The sequence below is a fragment of the Apus apus genome, chromosome 2 (genome assembly GCF_020740795.1).
Source record: "Apus apus isolate bApuApu2 chromosome 2, bApuApu2.pri.cur, whole genome shotgun sequence".
Taxonomy (NCBI): Eukaryota; Metazoa; Chordata; class Aves; order Apodiformes; family Apodidae; genus Apus; species Apus apus.
In genome coordinates this window covers 101754197-101776207 of record NC_067283.1, presented here as the reverse complement: position 1 = coordinate 101776207, position 22011 = coordinate 101754197, and the positions used below count along the sequence as shown (strand labels likewise).

The window sequence follows — 22011 nt, the reverse complement described above, 5'->3', positions numbered from 1 at the left end:
CCTCTCTCAGTTTAAAACCATTACCCCTTGTCCTATCACCATCTTCTCTGATGAAAAGCCCCTCCCCAGCTTTCCTGTAGGCTCCTTCAGGTACTGGAAGGCCCCTGTAAGGTCTCCTTGGAGCCTTCTCTTCTCTAGGCTGAACAGCCCCAATTCTGGCTTCTCTAACCAATTCAGCAGGAGAGGTTGGTTTTGGCTGTTGGTTGGTTTTGGTTTTCCTTGGCTGGTGCAATCCCCTCAGCCCAAAGGTGCTGTCAGTGGAGAGAGGAAGGGTGTCACTGGGTCTCCTAGGGATGATGCTTGTTGACAGAACTCATTTGTTGCAGGAAAGGCGTGCTGCCCATTCACTTACCTTTTGCAATGTTTGTCTGAGGAGATTACATGATTGTGTGTTCCTATTATACCTAAAAACCTAGATAAAGGTAAAGAAACTGGGAAGCTTGTCTTGGCTGGGGAAAAGCTAGGAAATGCGGGATGCACACTTGGAAAATGGAGGGCTTGCAAATACTCTACAGTGCTTGTGTCTGTGTGGTGGGTCCTTGAGATAGGTGAAAGGAAGACAGAAGCAACATTTTGTTGAAGCAGCTAAGAGCTACTGAGGCAGAGAAGGAGGAGAGAAGGATATCTCTCATCTTGTCCTCAGCTCCAGGTTGATAATCATCTTAACAACAGATACGTAGTGGCCATGTTGTCTTCTCCTAAGGTGTTTCCTCTTGACTCATGTACAGCAGCAGATTTAAAACAGTAACTTGCCTGTCCTATTGCTGCTTATGTGAGTGGTCAGGTTCTGCAGCTGTGACTCACAACCACAGTTTTTCTGGTGCTGTGCAGGGATGCTAAATGCCCCTTGGAATGTAGTTGGATGTTGAATACTCAAAGTCTTGAAATATGCAGAATTCCCTGGGTTTCTGGCAAATGCTCATTTCTCAGACAGGTCACAGGGACACCAGTCAAAAAATTTTGTCCTATCTACTCAATGTAATTTTTGCTTTTGCCAGCTTTCTGCAAATTCAGATACTGACCCTGTGTTGCTCTGGAAAAAGATTCACTAAGACTGGCTTCTGTTCTTACTACCTTTTTGCTATTTTGACAAAATTCAGAGCTTAGGTTTTTCTCTGATTGGTCAGGTTCATAGAGCAGCATAAGTACTGATTTCTCTTAACAACTACTGTTAATTATAGTTTTATTAAGGTCCAAAAATAAACAATGCAATATTCTCATTTGTCCTGCACGACACAGCTTATACAATTTCTCCCAATAATTATCTCATCCAAACCCATTAGCTTGTCACAGAGATCTTAGTAAACTTTTCCACTGGTGTTTTACTGCATTCTGTCAGTACAGCTATGGGAAAATGTGTGGCTTTTTAGTTTGATTGTAGAGATAGAAAATAGAGGACCCAGAGTAATTATTTCACTTAACAAGATTAATGGAAGGAAGTGTGGCATGCTCCTTTGTGTTATCAGTTATTGATAGGATTTCTTCAAGTGAAGCACTCCTCGCTATCTGATTACCACAGGCTATTCACTTTGGCACAGAGCTACTAAACAGACTGTTTTTTTGTATCATTGCTCCAGTTTGTTGCCTCACTCCTAAAAGAAAGAAACTAATGGAAGGAGTAGTAGGAGGAGAAACATCTGTACCAAAACATTTGTCCTTTTTCTTTTAAACAGGGCCTTGTCTGTAGTGGGTTTTTGCAGTGTGTGCTGGCATTGGTGTTGGGGCTGTGTCTTGCTTCCCAGAACATTTTCTTAACAGGCTAGAAAAAATTATGCTTGGTTTTGGCAACATGCCCTGTTCCCAAGACCCGTTTCCTGCTTCAAGTAATGCAGAAAAAAAACATCTAGCTTTGGTTGTCTTCTCTTTGCTGCAATTCAGGGAGTGCTGTAACAAAACAGAAGGAGAGAGAAGCTTGGACGTGATTCCTAAACAAGCTGAGGAGTATGTGAAAGTTTCTGTAGGAATACATGTATAAGATAACTTTAACATGCAAACACATTTTGTATGTCACTGAAATGCATCAGGAAAGTGAAATACAGCAGCTGTTTAAAAAGTCACAATTGATCTACACAAATATTGAAGATAGAAAGTGAAAACCAATTATGTATATGAAAAAATCTGATTAGATAAACATCTTATAATAATATGGTTTTCAGTTTCATTTATGTATGGTGTCCTGTGAAAGTTGCCTTGAATTTTTTAAGAGGTCTTTAAGTTATGGAGCACCATGTTTCCCAAGAAGTATTATTCACTTAGCACTGGATCAATGTTATCTTAGAAGGAAGACATTATATATAGAAGCAAAGAAAATAAATTAGGATCACACAGTAAAACACAGGCCTTACCATCTAAAAAAGAGTAGGTATAACTGGTAGATATTAGTATCTAGTTTAAAAGTCTCTAAAATAATTAAAACTAAAGCCTGGAAAACTGTTGGTGAATCCAAGAGGATGGAGAGGTGAGCTGTATATGCGCACATATGCTTCATTTTAAATTGCTATAGCAAGCTCTAAAAAGATACTTCTGCAAACACCATTTTATAAAAACAAAATGTTGAAAGTGTTTTTCCAGCCAAAAACTTCTTAAATCTATATCCAAGTCTATGCTGCTTAACTTACAGGGGAGTATAGGCCTTGTTTCAGTGAAGTATTTAAACATGTGGATAGTTAAGTGTTTCCCCTGGCTACAGTCAGATTACTTTTTTCCTTGAATTTGGAGACATGCTTAAATCTGTTGAGCTGGAGTCATGCTGTCAGCTCAGCCAACATTGCTTCTGTCCTGCTTTTGGCCACAGAGTGGGTAGGTGCTGGGGCTGGCCACGTTCTGGCTGGGGTCTGCCCCTGTTGGGCACCTGCCTTCTGCAGGGAGCACAGCCAGAGCAGGGCTACAGGGTAGCTCAGGTTCTCTCCCCTTTTACACTTCTTTCACGTGAAATACAGAAATTCAAGCAGCGAGTCCTCCTATGGTGAAGTTAAATTAAAACACAGCTCACAAGCTGTTTCAGTGAGTTTCTCAAAAAAGTAAACATGTGGGCTAACTCTACAGATATTCCTGCTACAAAATTTGGTGTCTTGTGCTGAGGGCTATCACAGGAAACACTTTCCATGGCTGTAGCCCTTCTGATAACACATCCAATGAGTTCCTAATGCATTTGTGGCAACCAACAGCACATGGCCAGAGAAACAGACTGCATACAGTGAAAAGAAATGGAAGAAAAACCAACCAAAAAAACCAAGCTGCAGCATTTACAGATCTGCCAGTGCTTTTGAGTTATTTAAGACATTACAGAGATATCAGTCTTGGAAAAAACAGTATTTCACTTCTTCTTTCAGTCCAAGTTCCTCAAGGCTTGGTCCTCAGTGATGGTTGCACAATACTTCATAAAAAGTAGATACTATTGCAGGGTTTAATGACACTTCATTGGCTACTTTCCTCTTGTAGATTCTTTTTTACAGTGGCCTTTTAATACTACATCTTCAGATGTTTGGAATAGCAAGTTGAATAGCTAAATATATACAGTAAGAACATGTAACTCACATAAGGCATTAGTAAAAATATTTTCTGTTTGCAATTTCTAGGAGGTTCAGATGGTAGAGTTTTTCCAAGGATCAAATCAGAAAAGCAGAGAGGATGAAAAGAAATGGATTTGGTTTTTCTCTAGGTATTAAATCATGTAAACATGTAGTAGCTGAAAATCTTTATAGCATAGCTGCATATTTATAAAACACAATGTTTTGCTTTGGTTTGCTTCTGAGACTCATGTAACACTGCAGTGGATGAATGAAAGCAGAACTGCAAGCAGAGTTCCTGTTGCAACTGGAAAGGAGGTAACAGATGGAGCAAAGAGAAAATCTCTAGTCTGTCTAGTCTACATTTTCTCTTTGCCATCTGATCAATTTAATGGGATGTGTTCCTACTGGGGTCTCTGCAGGTTGTAAAAAACATAATAGTTACATCAAAGATCACACATACTGTACTTCTATCTGTATTGTTTACTTTCCACTCTCTTTTGCAGATATGTACTTTCACAGTTTGGTTCTTTAAGCAGGTTAGTTTAGCATTTCAGCACCAGGCTGGTATAAAAAGGATAAATGCACAGCTTCCCTGGGGTTGGCTGAGTGACACCGAAGTGTGTCAGCAGAGGTTCTGACCCATTCTGTGCATGCAAACATGCCAGTCTGTTAGGAAACAAACACAAACCTCCTCTCTCTAAACATCAGTTCAGCTTTAATGGAAAATTTCTGGGTAATGTAAGATACAAGAGAAAGGTCATAGCTCTGCCTGCAGTTAAAAATAAAATTTGCCATTTTCCTGATTTGCTGTGGGATCGGCTGGGCTGCTTTGTCCTCTTCACCTGGATGTGTTCAAAATCTGAGACACCTGAAGTTGTGCAAATGTGACTGATGAAAGGTCTGCCTGTTGCAAAGACTCATTAAATAGGCTGCTTAGCTCTAAGCGTGAAGCATTTTATAAGTACTGAGCTTGGTTTTGAGTTGTGAAGAGGCCCAGCAAGTACTGAGCAGCCTGTTCTGGTACTGAACTTGCATCCTGCTGGCCGCCTCCGAGTTTGTTATCTGCCAAGGGAGAAGAGTGCTTTTGCAGTGATAGAAAATGCTCTCCTAGGACTATAAAGAGGTATCAGTATCTTTTTTCATTCAGGTCGCTAAGGGAGGCATTAAACCTGATGCAGTGCACTGCCTTTAAATTTTAAGGTCTGAATGAACTCCATGTTTCAGTGTCCTGCAATGTTGTTAAAATTACATGTTTCTATCAGAAGCAACAGTGGTTGCTTTACTGGAGTTTATTCAGCACTGTTGAGTTCTTAACTAGTTTAGCAGAAACGTTGAAGATGTGGAAAATAATTCTTCTCTTAATTAAAAGTTAATGTTTTTGAGAAAGTAAAAGTATTTTATTCTTTTAAAAATCAGAAGTTAATTATATCTAATACAAAGATGAAACAACAAAAGCATTTCCCTGGATGCCATGGTAGTAGTGCACATCTCTTGAGCATCTCAAAGATGAGGAGAGGAATTAAAATGCTGAAAATGGAAGGCATAAAAATTGTGGATTTATAAACCAAAATCAAAAGCTCTAAGGCTGAAAATGTGAAATCAATTATGGACCTGCTTTTATAAATATAGAAGAAACTCAGTCCTCTAGAGAAGAAGCTTGGGAATCGAGTGCAGCATTCATCTGTGGTCATTATAGAATACTTAGCACAATGTTAAGAGCCAAAAGAATTATGTGCTGCATTGTATGTGTATTATACTTGCTCAGTTGTATGTTTTAGAATAACACAACCTCATATAGAATGATTATTAGTTGTACAGAGCATTTCAAGGGGTTGAAAAAGCATCTTGAGGACCTGACATTCAGGAATAATATAATATTAAACACTATGCTAATTTTTTAATGCAGTTTTTTCTGATAACAGTTACTACATGTAAAGGCATTGTTTTCCTTTTTTCTTAATTTTTACTTTTTCCTCTATTAAGTTGAGATATTTGGGTAAGAAATGAGGAAAACATCTTAAATCTGTTCTGTCACCTTATTTTATTTGATATGCAAATCATTAGATTAGAATACAGGCAACTAATCAGTCCTGTGCTGTGTTTTGAGACAAAAGCCTGTGTTCTTCAGTAATACTGGCATAACAAAATTGGGGGAAAAAAGGCAACAACATCATTAAGATAGAAAATTTGTCTATGTTAGCAGCTGGCTTTCATTTAGTGTGTTCTGAGGCAAACAACGTTGTTCAAGTGGCAGGCTCACTTAGTTTCAGTGACACACCTGAGAAGAGATCCTTTTTGTCCCTCAATGAAGGGCTCTACTGAGGCCTTTGAGGGCTGGCTGGCTGTGCACTCAGTTGTGCCTGCAGAGACGGAGCTGCCCGAGGGAACAGGAGAATCTTCTCTGAAGCTTTGGACTATCTGGAATATTCAGCCGTAGTTTCAGAATATAAGCTAGTCTCTAGATCTTGCAGGCTGGGGTAAAGGATGAAGTGGGGCTGGGGAATGGTTGCTTGCTGAGCACTGTTCTCCAAAGCAGCCAGTACTGGGACTGACAGTGACACTGGCACCCTCTGATATGGGCTGCTCCAGAAGATGGGTGTCAGGTCCCATCTAGTACTGCAAGTGCTGGCTAGACTCATTAGCTAAAATCCATTAGTAGATCATAAGATGATCACAGACCTAGTTTCAACCTGCCTGTGACACTGAATGAGGAGATAGTGAGTCGAGCATCATTACCTGAAGGAACAGGATGGGTGAGGAGAGAGTGGGTTCTCCTTTGAGTCCTCTTTTCTTGCTTCCTTGTTTTCCAGATTAATCTCCCTAAACATGTAGCTGTCTGCTGTTTGCCTGCACCCCATTTAAACAGATGTATCCTGGTTTGTAAAAGCTGGATGTGCAGCAACTCTAGTTTTCAGTGAGCTGCAGATATCCCTGCTAAGCAGAAGTAGTAATATCAAGAAAAACTTAACCACCTTTCTTTTGTATAGCCTGCAGGTGCTTTTTAACCTTACTGAATGTCTGAAGATACCCACATTGCATCATCCATGTTACAATTGAGATTTTAAATAGATATTCGACAGCAAGACATACAAATGTTTTTAACCTCACGAGACTGTTAGAACAGCACATACAGTGTTGGCAGACAGCCTTCTCTTTTCCTGCTTCAGAAAGGAAGGGAAGCAGCTATATTAAACGCTAATAATCTCACCGTGGTTTTTGAATAGGCTAGACTTGAGAGCCTTAAGTATTTTTCCTTTTCCCTTTTAACTGCAATTTTGTTATTGTATTACTGCCCCCATCTCTGCTAAATATGGCTTTTGAAATGTAAATCATAGCATGTTCTCAGAGATGCATATGACACCCTCAGCACTGTTCCTCTTTGCACTTCAAAGAGCTGTGTGGTCACACTTTGCATCTTGGCAAAATCGCAATATTTGCCTTCTGAAGATCTCCTTTAATGTATACAATCAATCCCTGATAATGTGTTTTGGGTTTTTGCTCCCTGGAGTCTGTTAATTTTAGTGTTGCTACAGGTCATCAGGAAACATAATCTCTTCTTTTTTAATTTCTCAGTGAACGTGCCTGAGGGAAGAGGAACACAAGAGAAGAGAGACAATTGATCACCACCATTGGCCGAGACCTGAAAAATGGTGCTGGATGAACAGAGGATTAGAACTTAATTGTAAAAGGGAAAGAAAGTCTTGGCAGGCGATTTGCTTCATTTCCACATTCATCATGGCCCAAATCCTCTGGCTGGCTGGTTGATGGGACTGTCCCAACGCTTCCTGCTTAGTTTCAGTGCAGATCCCCTCTGCCTACGGATCAAAAGACCTGGGAACAGGTGGGAACTGGATGGTGCCAAATACAGGAATAGAAAGAGAAATGGACTCTGACAAGCTAAAATGGAAGTGACTTGACAGCTCCACGCTCAGCAGTTATCTCCAGCCAGGACAGGTTAAGACGGTAATCTCAGGCTTCAGTGGGAAAGCAGTATGCAGGAAGCTGGTTTTCAGGCCACAAATGCTTTAACAGGTAAGGACTTCCCTTCTACTTCAGCTCATAGTTTTAGGACAGTTTACTGGAGTCTAGAAAATAAATTGAATAGGTCTTGGTGGTCATTAGCACCTTGTAGTACTTTCAGTTTAAATAATATATTAAAACAGTTCACTTAAAGAACAATTCAACACTTGTATTAACAGTGTATAACAGCTATCCATATTTCAAGCCCTCTGAAACGGATGGCTGCAAGCCTTCAGGAAGGTGTATCTCAGCTTTCCTTGTTATAATACTCATTAAGAGCTTAACAATGAGTGGCCTCCTGGGTTCAGTATAAAATGTAGGCTGTGAAGTTGCTTTGGTGTTCAACATGGGGATTTGGCGAGGACATGAGATGAACACAGTTCGTATCAGGAATTTTCTGAGAAACACGTCAGTGTTGAGCTTGGTCTCATCAGCCAGAGGATGTCTTCGGGCAGAACTTGCCAGGCACCTTCTCTTTGTCCTGCCTCCTGCCCCACACCACTGATGTGCTGCAGTGCTCCAGCTGGCAAAACTAGAGGGTTTAAGTGGTAACTGTTTCACCTGAATCCAATGTAGTTATATCATAAAATGATGTAAGGAGAAAGAGAATGCCAAGGTGATGTGTCTCTCTGAGGAAGGCTCCCTCTAGTGTAAAGTCGGCTGGAGGTCATTCAGAGCTTTCCCCGTCTAGACTGGATTCTGATTTGAGAGGTGGGAGAAAGAAATGAGAACCAGAATATCCTGCTGAATTGTTTCCACATCTGCTGGCCAGCTGAGACCCTGTGAGAAAATGGTAGAAAGTCAACTGGATATTCCTCTTGGTTTAATAGGTCTAGATAATGGATTGGTACCACAGTGAGAGTTAGTGTGCATGTTTATTTTTCCAGTTTAAAATTTTTGCCTTGAGAAGAAGTTTACTGGGTTGTGGGTTGTATGTATGGGAAGGTAATTTTCTCTCTCAGGGTGCTTTACCCTGGGCTGCTTGCTGTTACAGGAGCTCTTTCCAGGAAGAAACAACAGAACTGTTAATTTCCAAGAGAGCAGGTTCCCACTTTGTCCTTTCCCAGAGCAGATCCACACTCAGAAGCTGGTCCCATCCTTCTGGCTGCAGCGGGGTGGCAGCTCTGTGTCCGGCTGCCCGCACCAGCACGTCATTTTGGAGCGGCAGCGAAGGCCTGAACTGTCTCCATTGCCTCACATTGTTTTAATTTGCAACATGGTTTCTGTGCGTGTCAGTGAGACGAAGGAGAGGAAACAGGAAGCTTTTTCCACATGGACTCCAGTGCTGATGGGAGATGTAAAGTCTGGGACCACCGCAGGGCCCTCCTGCCTCTGCCTGGCTGGCAGCACACTGCTACAGCTCCCCACTGCCCTTCCTGTCCTGGCTGTGCATCTTCCTCCTCACTGCTCTCCGCCATTCCTAAGAGTTTTTGCCACTCCTTAGCTCTCCACCAAAATTCCTACTGTGTGGGTATCTGGGTATCTGTTCTCTTACTGACATGCCCTGCCTTCTGTGGCTCTCTCCTTTGCTGGAAACCTTACGACATTTAGCACTCCTGCAATATTATATTATTTTCTTTCCAGCTTTACACTGTTCTGCCACAGCATCTGCTATCCCTTAGCTCCCAGAAGGAAGGGGTTGTTGGCACTGTCATCAGTGTGCTTGGGCAGCAGGGTGTCAGAAAGCTGGTAACCTCGTGACTGCTGCTGGGTGGACGAGACCTAGCAAATAGGGCTGCCTAAAATTCAGGGAGATGAAACTGGGGTCCCTGGAACCCAGAACAACAGTCAGACTGTGGTGACAACCCAGCAGATTCAGGCCTGTTCTGGAGATTTTAACAGCATGAAAGTTGCTTGGCCTCTCATAAGGGATTATTATATTCTTTTGCAGTTGCCCTCACGTAAAGATGTTAATAAATATTTTCAAATTTTGGTAGCTGAACTAAAGAATTATTAAACATTGAGTTAAGTTGCATCACATGTTCAGGATAAATGAGCAGGAGACTTGTAAAGGAAACAGGTTGAAATTGCTTTTTATGAGGAGAAGGGAAGGACTTCTGCTTCTTCCAAGGACTTCAGCTTCTTCTGCCTTTCTTGTTCCTTGTTAGATTTATATAATACATTCAGCGGTAAGCAGCAGGTAGGTGTGTATTTCTTAGAGAAATTCATGGAACTGTGTTATGCTAATTTAAGAGTTGCAATAAAAGTGTAATGGCAGGTGCATATAGTTGTTCCTGTGTTTCTTGCTATACAGTTCCTTTTGTTTTATTGGAATGCCAGTTCAGCTGTAGGAGAAAACAGTAGCTGCTAGTGGCAGAGGGGCATGACCTCATGCAGAAGGGAGCTAATTTGTACAGAAAAAGCTTTGATATCTGAAACCTGTGCAGTGTCAACTATGGCTATGAATATAGCCATGCTGAGTGACTGCGGCTATTGCAACAATCGGAATCATCACTTCCATTTACAACTGCACAGAGTGCTGGCAAAAGAAGCCTGGGAGGGCGATGTCTCTGTGTAGCCACCTTTGGAGTATTTCATAAACCACCTTTTCCACCTTGGTGATCACTGTGACCTGGAAAGGCTTACAGTTAAGACTAGGAGGTATTTTGATCCTGTCTGTATGCTCGTTGGTGCAGATGCCAAAGCCCTTTTTTGCAAATGGCTCTTGTTCCAAGAGATGGGCTCATCCAATCACTTTGTCATATATTACCAAACAATAGCTTATGGTTAGAGCTTTTTCACTTTACTGGCTAAATACTAATTTCAGTAGATCATGCAAGGATAATAGGTTCAGGATAACTGACTGTAGAAAAGGGAATGGAGGTGCTTCTAGGCTTGATTAGGAATGAGATGGTTGAGCCTGTGATGGTAAAAGGCAATTTGAGTGATAGCAATCATGAACAAGCAAGCTTATTCATCAGAAGATGAAAAGGGAGAACTTGAGAATAAAAGCAGTAGTATGCAAGAAGGTAGATTGCATTCAGTTTGTAGAACTGATAGGTACATGTTTCTTGGAAAACAAGCCTCAGAATTTCAGGAGGGCTGACAATTTCTAAAGGAACTAACTTTTTCTTCCAGTCACAATAAAGAATATTAAAAGCACAAGTGAAGGGTGTTCCAGTAAAAAAGTGTAAGATGAGACAAAATTGCATGATCTAAAAACTGAGGAAAGTGGAAATTAGGCATGCTACTAGAGATGAGTGTAAAAGAGCATTAGAAGAATGCAAGGGTCAAATCAGGTAGGGCAAGGGAGAAAACAAAGTATAGCTAATAAAGGACATGGTAACCAGGAAACATGCTATGTTCTTAGTAATAATAATAATAATGAGACAGACTGAGTTTCTGGACTACTAGTTGAGAGGGAATGACAAAACTCATGATCTGATAGTGCAGAGAGGACCAAGTAGTTCATGCCATTTTTTGCATAATTCTTTGCCAAAAAGGCTGACCTCTTAATCAGGTGGCAAGAAAGGGACTGCTACCTTGAGAAAGCTAAGAATTTCGACTGGAACAGGAGCATAACTGATAATGAGCTAATGAGATATGATAGCTGGTATTTAAGAACAAGCTGGAGCTTATGACATTGACTTTGCAACAGGCTGAAATAGCTGAAGCAACGTCTGAGCAATTAGTGGTTTCACTGGAGAGCATTTGGAGGACAGTCGAGGTTCAAAAAAGCTGTGCAATAGCAAACACTGCACCTACACGTAAATATCCTGATTTCTCCTTTCCCCCCTTTGATGTAGATAGCTTATATTAAATTCTTGGGGGAAAAAGGTTTGAATAAAATAATGAACTGGTTTTGTTTTTTTTTTTAATAAATAGCCTGTATATAATAATATGATAAATTAATTTGCATTTTTTTCCAGAAGGTACCTTGTCAGTGGAGCGTAATTTTCTTGTAAGTAGAGTAATAGTGTATCTTGATCTTTGAAAGGCTTTTCATCCTTTCATGAACAAGGTGGCAATATGGACTACAAGGTGGGTACACAGTTGGCTGGAAAGCTGTTATCAGAATAATTACTAGTGATTCATAGTCAAACTAGAAGGATTTGCCAAGTGGGATTCTGTCCTAGGTTGCCTGAAAATATTCAATATTTTAATTAAAGACTTAGATGATAGAATCTGCATGCAAAATTTCCAGATGACACCAACCAGGGGGAGAATGTAAACCCTCTGAGCATAGGATTAGAATTCAAAATTAGCGTGTATATTGGAGAGCTGATCTAAAATAAATATGATGCAGTTAATCAAGGACAAGTTCTAAATTGTGGTTGGGCAGAAATAATCAGCTGTGCAAATCAAAATGTAGAATAACTGGTGAGGCAGCAGGTCTGCTGAAAACAGATGGGCAGTTGCAAGAGTTCAGCAAATGGCTATGAATCAACAATACCATGCCATAAATGTTATGCTAGAATATATGGACAGGAGTCTGCATGTAAGACATGTAAAATAATTTTTCCACTCTACTCAGCATTTGGTGGGGCTGGTATACTGTTTCCGCTCTGAGAAATCCTCTTTGGGCCCTTTGGAAGCACCCAGAGAAAAGCAAAAGGAAAGGCCAGAAGTCTGGACAACCTGACCCCTGAGAATTGAAAAAATTGTTCTTTTTCAGACTAGAGCAGTAATTCTCAAACTTTTTGAAGTTGTTTTTCCTAGGTTTCCACGAAGCAGTGCGGGTTTGTGCCAAAGCACGTGTCTGATGCACTGAGCTACATGGCAAAATGAGCCCATGGTACAGTGGTGCTCCGGTGTGATGGTCAGAAGGACCGCCTTGCTTGCACACTTCGTAGCTGCCATGAAGTTCTGCACCTTCTGCCTTGACCACTGTCAGTGCTGCGCCAGTGCTCGGGGTAGCAGTGGTGGGGATCCTAGGCAGCCAGAGTCTGGTTTTGAAATGAGCTACTTTCTTCAGCAGTGTGTGCTTTGGGTGCTGGTTTAGGAGAACACTGTGATTCTGGAATCAGCTCTTCATCATTGGGGAGTGTGTGGCATAGGGACATCCAGGATGATGAAAGGATAAGGGGAATGCTATAGGATGGATTAGAAGTCAGTGTATGAGGCCTCCTGACCTTTCAAGATCAGTTTAGGTCCATGAGGATTTTATTAGCTCTGCCTCAGCACAAGCTCTGAGACAAGCTCTGTCAGACCTGGGCTGACTCGAAGGCATTTTTGTCCTGTGACCCTCAGCACTGCAAGAGGGATTATTAACTCTGGCACTATGGAAACCAGAATAAATAGTAAGAGGTTGCTCTGTGCAGTGGGCCCCTGCCCTTCAGTCTAGTACTGACTTTTCCTGTCACCTTCTGACCCCATTCTGTCATAGCTTCATATCTTCTCCCTCACACCTTTCCCTGTGGAAGTGATGGCACCCTCAAATCTTTCCATAATCCCTTGCAGCCGTTTCAAGGTCATTGTCAACCAGGCTTGACCTTGGGCCATATCCGGAGAGGCCAAGTTACTCCCAAGGAGCAGCTCCTCAGCTTGGCTAATACTGCCCCAGGCCTTGGATTAGCAGAGAAAACTGCACTTATCTGTTAGATCCTCATACTCATAGGAATGCAGCTTGGTGGAACTTCTCTAGACCCCCCACCTCCTCTCTGTTATCCCCCTGGCACTGAGGACTTCTGCTGCATTTCTTTTCCTGTGTTTCAAGCTTTCCCAACCTCCCTCAACCTCTTCCCCCATCAGTGCCCAAATCCCCTCTCTCTGTACTGAGGCTCCTCCATCCCTCCCTGTTTGTACAGCTGGTCTCACTTCTCTTCCAGATTTTCTACCCTTCTGGTCACCTTCCTGCTTTTCACTGCTTTCCTTCACCTTCTTTTGTTTCCAGACCTCTCCCACTTCCAGACCAACTCACTACAACGTAATTCCAAGTTGCCTAAAAGCCTCTTCTGCTCTTTTCTAGGCTCAACCCTTCTTCTCTTAATCTCTCCTTTCCCCACCTCACATCTCTTCCACGCTGAGTAACTTTGCTCACCTCACATCTCTTCCACAGTGACTTCTGCTGGTTTGCATGGGACATTTCTTTGCAGGAAGGCCATCTGAGAGCCTGCTGCTCAGTTTGGCTTCTCTCTCAGCATCTTGTTTTACTTAACTGCTGGCTTTTTTGGTCAAGATGTCTCTGGCAGGATGGTGGTACTTCCAGAATAGGGAGGCTCCTTGAGGGGATTACATGGGAGACCAGATAAATTGCTCCAGTGGATTTGCATATGACCCAGTTGGTCGTTAGTTGTTTAGAGAATGGAAGAGTGGTGATAACCATTTAAAAGTATATGGAAATTTCATGTAGAGGAAGGTAATTGAAACTGTTTTCCAGTTCTCCTGGGGTAGAACATGAAGTAACAGACAAGCTTACTGTGGTGGGGAGTTTGAGGTTAGATGTTAGGAAAATCTAATGGCAAGAATAGTTAAGAACTGCAGCCGATTGCCTGGGGAGGTTGCAAAGTCTCCGACACTGGAGGTTTTTAAGAGCAAGTTAGACAAATATCTGTCAGGAATGGTTTATGTATAGCTGATGTTGCCCTGGGGCAGGGGAAAGGACTTCATGAGAGCACTTCCAGTCTTACTTTTCAGTGATTATATTATTCCTGGTTCCCTGGGTAATAAATGTACATTTTTAAAGTTAGTAACCCACCTGCACTACTCTGTCTTCTCAGTGTTCAAGTAGATTCTGTTGAGCTCTTGGAATAATTGATAAATGATAAATTAAGAGTCTTACGTTTTTCAAGTCTTAACTCTCTTCTTGCTGGAGTGTTGCTCCATTGCATTCCTTCTAGCCTGGCCTTCTTTTAACATCTTATTTTTGGGTGTGTGATACATGTTTCTATGTCTGTGCAACTTGTATAGAAATATTTTAATGTTACAGAAATACTGCATCCATTCTTCTGTTTCACAGTATGCAGCTATTTTAAGAAAAGCTTTTAACACTCTTAGATAGTAAGCATATTTAAAAGGTAATTTAAAAAAATAAAAAATAGGGCAAAGCTAAAGCAACCCCCCTTTGAGGTTGTTTTTTTTATTATTATTCTTATTGTGACTAAAACTGCAGTTTACTTAGCATCAAATATGTAACTGGTGTATCTGCTGCTGAAGGTAGCCCTCTTCCTGAGTATTATAATTGAAGCTCAATGTAAAACAGCAAAACAGGTTTGAAACGTCTTGCAATACATATATAATGTCATTAATATTAAAAGCAGTTGAAAACTCAGACATTAACACACATCTCCCACATCGCTGCTGTCATTATTTGCATGATTTTCAATTACAGATAAACATTTCATTTAAAAAATACAACTTGAATATGTAGCAGAACATTCTTATCCTCCTCTGTTCCAACTCTGTTCTCATCTGCCTCTTGAAGCTGGTCTGACCTTCCTAAATTCTCTGCTGTTTTCTTAACAAATGTATTCTTCCTTTATGAATTTCCAAGGTTACTATGTCACCCATGGACAACTCTGACTGTCTCTTAGTTCTTGGAAGAAACAGATGGCATTTTGCAATGCCCCTTACTCAGCACATATTAACAGATCAGATTCCATTGTATTCACATAGATATTTTATTTAGAATGTGCAACTTTTGGAGTACAGAAAGTATTAGCAGCAAAAATACATGGAAGAAGATAGAACCTCAGTCTCTAATAGTTTGCTATCTAAATATGTTACACCCAGTAAGCAGCATTCAGTGAAACTGTTTTAAGCATAGTAATGCCTAGCTTGGAAGTCTGCTCTTCTGGGTTAAATGGTTTAATAGAATTAGAGGAGAGTGAGATACTGGAAATCAATTCACAAGCTGAGGTGCCATGTGAGAGTGATAGCTTTTGGTCACAACCTAGTTTTTCTGTTGTCCTTCAGATCAGTCATTAGAACAGCAGTGCTTTCTGCTTTAGGTTGCTCTTCAAATCCCGGAGGTCGGCCTTTAAGTTTTGATCCCAGACTTTGTGTAGGTGAAACATTGCATTTTCTTCTTTCTTTCTTTCTTTCCTTTCATCTCAAGAAAACAGATAGTTCTCTTCAAACTAGTTGAAGGACTGTTTAATCTATAACTGGACAGGTATTGCCTTTGCTAATTGCACTGTGGCAGTCCTTATGCAAATAGAGAGGCATTTCACACAGGCCAAGGATTTCATATTTTAAGTGCTTCTCCTTTCGGATTTTTTATTTAGTTGGGGTCGAAGACCTCCTTGACTATTTGTTTGATTTGATCATGAACTATATCTTTGCCCACTTTGCTAAGAGGGAGAATGGGGGTGGTGCTCACTTCCAGAAGATGGCCTTGCTGTGTGAAGCCACCTGGAGCTCAGTGAGTACGGAGGCAAAGAAAGGCAGAAAAGAAGCCAAGAAGACTCGAGGAAATGCAGTGGTGTGGTGTCCTGTGAAACACCTTGAGAGACACTGGGCTCCAAAAAGGATCCTCCGTGGTCCTGGCATTCAGTCCTTTGATACTGCAGTGTGCTGCATCACATAGCACCATTTATATCAAGCTCCATCCTAAAGCTATTACACCAATCCAGAAGGATTTTCTTTTTATTTTAAAATTAATTTTCCATTAATTTTCGTTGAGTTAATTTAAATTGCATTTAAAGGTCCTTTAATTTTCAGTCTAGGTGTAGTCTTGGCTGTGTGTGCACGGTCCACTTGTTCTTCCAACTAGTCCAGAGCCCAAATGAAAGGCTGTGGATTGTGCAGGCCAGGCTGAAAGAAGGTTCAAACCTAGAGAAACGTCATGGCCAATGCTATTATTAAAATTATTTTATGCTGGAAGTGTCGAACTTCTCCTTCCCAAAGTTATGGGTGAGATTGCTCCAGCATGTTAAGCTTCGACCCTCGCCTTCAGTAACCATTTTTAGGAGATGATCTTCAGCCATAGCAATGCCATTTGCAGAGCTGATGGCTCTTTGGAAGCACCCATCTACTGTTTCTCATTTCTTAAAGGTAGGAGTCACAGTGCCCTTCCTCGCATGGTGCAACTTCATCAGCCACATGGCCAGTTCCAGGCTGGAGACGACAATAAACGTAGCCACATGTCAGTGTTTAATCGTAATAAAAAGGCAAACTTTTTGAATGGACTAGATGGATCCTTAGTCTCTCAAGTAAAAGCCAGAAAATGAAAAGGGGTGAAAATTGATTGTTAATTGGTAGCTTGTGTTTTCTGTTAATTCTAATTAATTTGGTAGGGGTTTTTTTTGGTGGGATTTTTTGGGGGTGCTTTTGGTTCGTGTTTTTTTTTAAAGAGAAGAGCTGGGATACGCGGTTCAGGCCATGCCGGGGGCTGGCTGTGGGTATTTTCACTGCTTACAGGGCATCTTGCCCGCCGAAGGTGCCGCTGCCGGTGCTTGAAGCTGCAGCGGAGCCTTCGGCCGGGAACCCCGCCCTGGCTTCTGCCCTACCCATCGGACGGGGGCACCGGGCACGCCGTGACCCCTGTGGGGCAGGAGCGGGAGGACAGTCCCTTTTCCCCCCTTTCTCCCTTCCCGCCGTTCGAGGGAAGCGGCCTGAGCGAGGCTGGCAGGGCGGTTCCGTACACGCTGAAAAAGCGCTAAAAAGAGGAAAAAGGTAAATATCCTAAATGGGTGCCGAGCTGCTCGGGCACGTGGCCGCGCCCTTTCGGAGGCTGAGGAGGTGGAGGGGCTGAGTGGAAACTTGAGCGGTATTGGCCCAAACCTGGTTTTGTTCCCGTGGAAATGGTGGAGGAGGCTCCCCAGCGCTCAGCTCCAGGTGCTGGTGTTTTGAGTGAACAGCGTGAGGCAGAGTTTTCATCTAGTGTTTTGCTGCTTGGTTTTCCTGTAATGTCGAGCAGGCCGCTTTACTTGATGTCCTGTCAGTTCTTTTACCGTAAAATAAATAGTATGATTTAATGTTACGTTTCTTTGTTGTGTGCTGTAGCAATGCCTTTACAAATCAGAACTTGCAGTTCTGGTAAACAGACAAGTTAAAATATTGGACATTGCAGGATGAATGTTGTGGTGAAAAAGCCTAAAAGTTATTGAGGAGGAGGGAACACCATGTGTACAGAGTTAAACGTTATGTTTACTTTGCTGGTATTTAAACCCATTTAGTTTTTTAGGAAAAGAGGCCGTTAAAAGAGGGATTAATTTACTTGTCAAGCCTTTTTTTGTTGCTGTTTGGTGTATTTTTTGTTCAGAGTAAAGCTGCTTATGGATGGGCACAGTCTCTCCACTGGGCCTTTCCAAGAGTGCATACATTTGGATGGCTGTATCAGGTACATCTCCCATCCCAGGGCTTGGCTTTCCTCGCAGAACCTCTTCATTATGGAGCAACTTGGATCCACCCAAGCATGCACCCCGTGCTGTGCCTCTCCCAGGTTTTCTTCCCCGAGGATTGCCTAACCCCTGCTCCAAACCCTTTCCAGAGGGATGCTTCCACCTTCTTTAATTTCTGCTCAGCCCTCAGCAACCATGAACAAGCAAAATGTTCAGTTTCTAGTAGGATCTTTACTTGCTAATAGGGTGTAGCCTTCAAGCCTTGCCAGCCTCTTAGGAACACCCAAAGATACTATTTTCCTTGGAAGATAACATGACACAATGCTCTGATACATCTGTATTAAAGCTAAAGCTGTGCCTGTGTAGTGCTGAGAAACTGCTCGTTTCTGAACAGAGGAGGTGGCAGTATCCTTCAGGCAGGTGGGCTTTGGCAGTATCTGGAGCCCAGAAACTTGAGTTTTTATATCAAAGCAAGATTCCTCTGTATCAGATTCTCTATGATTTGATACACTCTACTATAATTTGACTATAAAACTTACCCAGTTGTTGCTAAATCCCTAAGTTTTCTTTGAAAACCATCAACTTGTGTTTCCCAGAGGTTTAAGGCGATGTAGCTGTGTGCAGGTAGCAAGTGGGGTCACTCTCTCTGCTCTTCACAACCAAGGGTCCATTTCCATGCTCTCTCATGCTAAGATTAACAATCTGTTAACAGCAAGGAACAGACTGAGCAGCACGTCTTGGATACATTGTGGGTTTTGATTTTATTTCTTAAAAGTTTCTGTTATATTGTGGGCTATTTGTATCCTTAGCTCTCTTGCTTTCTTCCGTAGAAAGTCACTCCCTTCTCATTTAAGGGTGAGAATAGAGGAAACTGGCTTTGAGTCAGGAGCTAACAATGAGGATTTTTCATTATGAAAACACCCAAAAAGAATCCAACTCTACAGCCAGCATCTAAGCAGCATCTTCAATCCATGCCTCTGGGGCTGATCTTGTTTCTGTTGTTAGTGGGTAAAATGGCTTCATTCAGTGCTGTCTGATTGCTGACAATGCTGTGTGCCTATGTGTAGGTGTACATATGTTGAGGGGGTTGAAGGAAGACCCAGGACAGGGTACTGGCTTCAGAAAAGCCTGGGATACTTGCTTGGATATTAATTGTTCAAGAATTGTCTATTTATCCTGGAGGTTTAGACTGTACAAACCATTAATTTATATTCGCTGAAAAGAGTTTCACAGCCTGGCTGTGTACTCAGTCCTTGATTTAAATGAAAAAATTGGAGTTTGTGCTTGAGTCTCCATTTTCCCCTTCCTGAGCTTTATTGTACTTGATTTGTTTATCTCAAAAGAAATACTTCTGAGATAATATCTGCTTCCAGTTGCTCAGAGCGAGAATTGGAAGTGACACATGACCTGCAATGACAATGCAAGAGTAAGTTTAGAAAAACTTGACTGTTTTTAACTCAGGATGTAGGTGGCATCTGTGAACTAAAGACACTTCATCCCCAAAGAGTTAAATTTTTTTGTATCCAAACCAGTCCTGTTTTAGAAGTTGTTGGAGAGTTTCTGTGTAATAAAAGGAATAAGGGTGAACTCTTAACAGTACAGGCAACAAGTATGGTTCTTGAAGATGTTCTTGAAGATGGGATAGAAGACTGCTTGAAGAATATGGGATATTACTTAAGGTCTTAAAAAATGTATCTGTCATTGAATTGACAACTAGAAAGTAGGATTGTTGAAGTTTATGAGAACAAAATGTAGTGAGATTAAGACAAATAAAGCTGTACGTGTTAGTTTCACTTTTTTTTCAGGGATCTTTAAATGCAAAATATGATGTTCGTTAATGTAATGCAGGCAGGCTCATTGCTTTGTTGTTTTATACATGCATGGGTCAGACTTCTGTGGTGTCTTAAGACATATTTTGAAGAGGCTCAAAAATATCTTTTTTTATGACATTGGCTTTCTCTGAAGGAGAGAAGGCAAGTTCTGTGAAGAGATCGTATTTCATATTACAATTAGTGGTCTGTTTGGAAAGCAAACAAGCAAGATACCAAACCCCTCAAGTATTCAGGCATATGAGCCCTCTACCTCCAGGAAATGTTTATATGAGCATTCAAGGTTCTTCAGTTTGCTGAGGGCCATCTTCTGCTACAAAAGAAATCACCATTAAGACCAGTTATGGATGGCCAGTGGGGAGAAGATTCAAGTGCAGTGCAAGTGAAATTTGTTCTTGTATTAATATTTTGCTTTCAATCAGTATTGTGATTGTGAACCAAATCCCTCAGTTTTCCCTTTCCTGACACTGTGGTTCAGCTCACAAGACAGCTTTGCTACCACCAGTGTAGCCAGTACTTGCTAATGGAAGACTAGAGAAGGTAAAGTGCTTTTTTTTTCTAGCTTGTTGGTACCTGTGACCTAACAAAGAGGCAGTGAGATGTTTGACATGTTAATGAGACAAATAAGGAGAGACCTAGGGACAGTGTCAAAAATAGAGGTGGACTTGGCATTCCCTCTGAAAGAAGTAACACACTTGAGTCTGCCACCTGGAAAGACTATTCATGGAGAGGTGGAATAAAGATGTCATCACAAGTCAGGCTGCAGAAAGCAAAGCTGAAGATAAAGTTAGATGTGCATGCAGAGGTTATGCGATTCTTTTAACAGTGAGTGCTGGGATTGCAGCTACACTGAAGTTCTGACAACAATGGGTTTGAAAACCTTTAAATACTTGAACAGGGAACAAACACTGGAAATCTTAGCCTTAAACTGACATTCTTGAAACAGTTTCAGTTGGGAAAGAGCTATACTAATTTTTGAGAAGAGTATCGTAAGTCTAGTGTTCCTAAGAGTTAGGTCAATGTGAGACTGTATAGATACTACATGATACCAAGAAATGAGTTCTCATATGTTTATAAATAAACTCCTGGTGCATTCCCATTTTCCTTCCTCTTGTCTTTGTTATTATCCCACACATTTGTCCCTAGGCTTTCAGTACTTCTTTATAGAGATGCAAGTAATAATTATCTTTTTTTCTGAGTTTTATTTTTGAAGAAAATAGATCAATTATAAAGTGTATTACTAGTTAGGTTACAGCTCATAACCATAGCTGTTAACCTCACATGTTCTTTATACCTCTGGTAATAATGAATCGTTAAATTGAGTGGAGCAGTAATCCTTGACATATAAAAGTAGAAGTCATTTAACAAAGGCATTTCAAGATTATAATCTTAAGAATTATTTTCTTGATTAACATAGTGTAGTATTTCCAGTATTTTATGACAGCTATGAGAGTTTAAAAAGTGCAACTTAAACTCTGAGAATAATGTGTAGAATATTTGCTGCAGCAGGCAAGCTTTCATTATACTTGAATCTTTCCAGATTACTCTTTGCAAATTAGAATTTAAATAAAGAACAAGGTAGTCTTTGTGTAAATGGTACAAGAGACCTCATTTTAATAACACTTGAACAGTTGTTAAGAATACTTAGTTTGGCTAAATATATATACTAGAAGAGACAAAATCAAATGGTATGTCCAGTTCATTTAGAAAGGAGCGTTTCACATCACATAATGTTAAAAATAATCAGGTATATCTTTAGTACAACGGAAAGATACATTACTGCTCCTGCCCGCTATGAAAATAAATGTATATATTTTCTCACCACTGTGCACACGTTCTAATGTGGTTATATTCTTACCTACCACTGTTATAAAGGATTGATTACAAATGACTCAATCCTTTATTGTGAAGTGAGACAATAACCCTCTCCTTTCCTTTCCCTTCCTTTCCAGTCTCTGTTACTTTCAGTTTTTTCTGCAGCTTTGTTGAAAGTAAAGTTGTTTGTTTGGGTTTTTGTCTGTCAAGTTTTACGACAGAAGTAGACTCCAGAAGTTGTTACAGGAGTTACAACATCTGTCATTAGATTTCTGTATTCTAAACAGGTAGTAGCTGATTAAATTTAGCTGTCAGAGTTTGTTTATTAGGAAGAATTAAGGAAAACTGAAACTGCATCCATAAAATAGCAAGTAGTTTATATTGGAATAAGATATTAAAAAAATAAATAAATTGAAGGGACAAAGGCTAAAATAAAACTAATCAGAAAAGCTGTGGTCATTATCAGACTGAAGATATGATATAGCTTTGATTCTCTGTTCTTGATAGTACTGAGACTTAATTGCTTTGTCTCAGGGTGAGTTCCCTGGGAAAGAAAAGATAACTTTGGATTTTACTTCCAGTATGAAATTCAGAGTGATTATTTTCTTGACT

At 40.9% G+C, this 22011-nt stretch overlaps 1 protein-coding gene across 5 annotated transcripts in view; it reads left to right on the top strand.

The window, feature by feature from the left end:
- Positions 1-22011, top strand: part of LDLRAD4 (low density lipoprotein receptor class A domain containing 4) — a 293120-nt gene that overhangs the window by 95566 nt on the left and 175543 nt on the right. For all 5 annotated transcript variants that reach the window (XM_051609863.1, XM_051609860.1, XM_051609857.1 and 2 more), the window contains one exon: positions 7086-7544. In XM_051609863.1, coding sequence (XP_051465823.1) covers positions 7505-7544 — 40 coding nt within the window. In that variant the 5' untranslated portion in view covers positions 7086-7504. The remainder of the gene's footprint in view (positions 1-7085; positions 7545-22011) is intronic.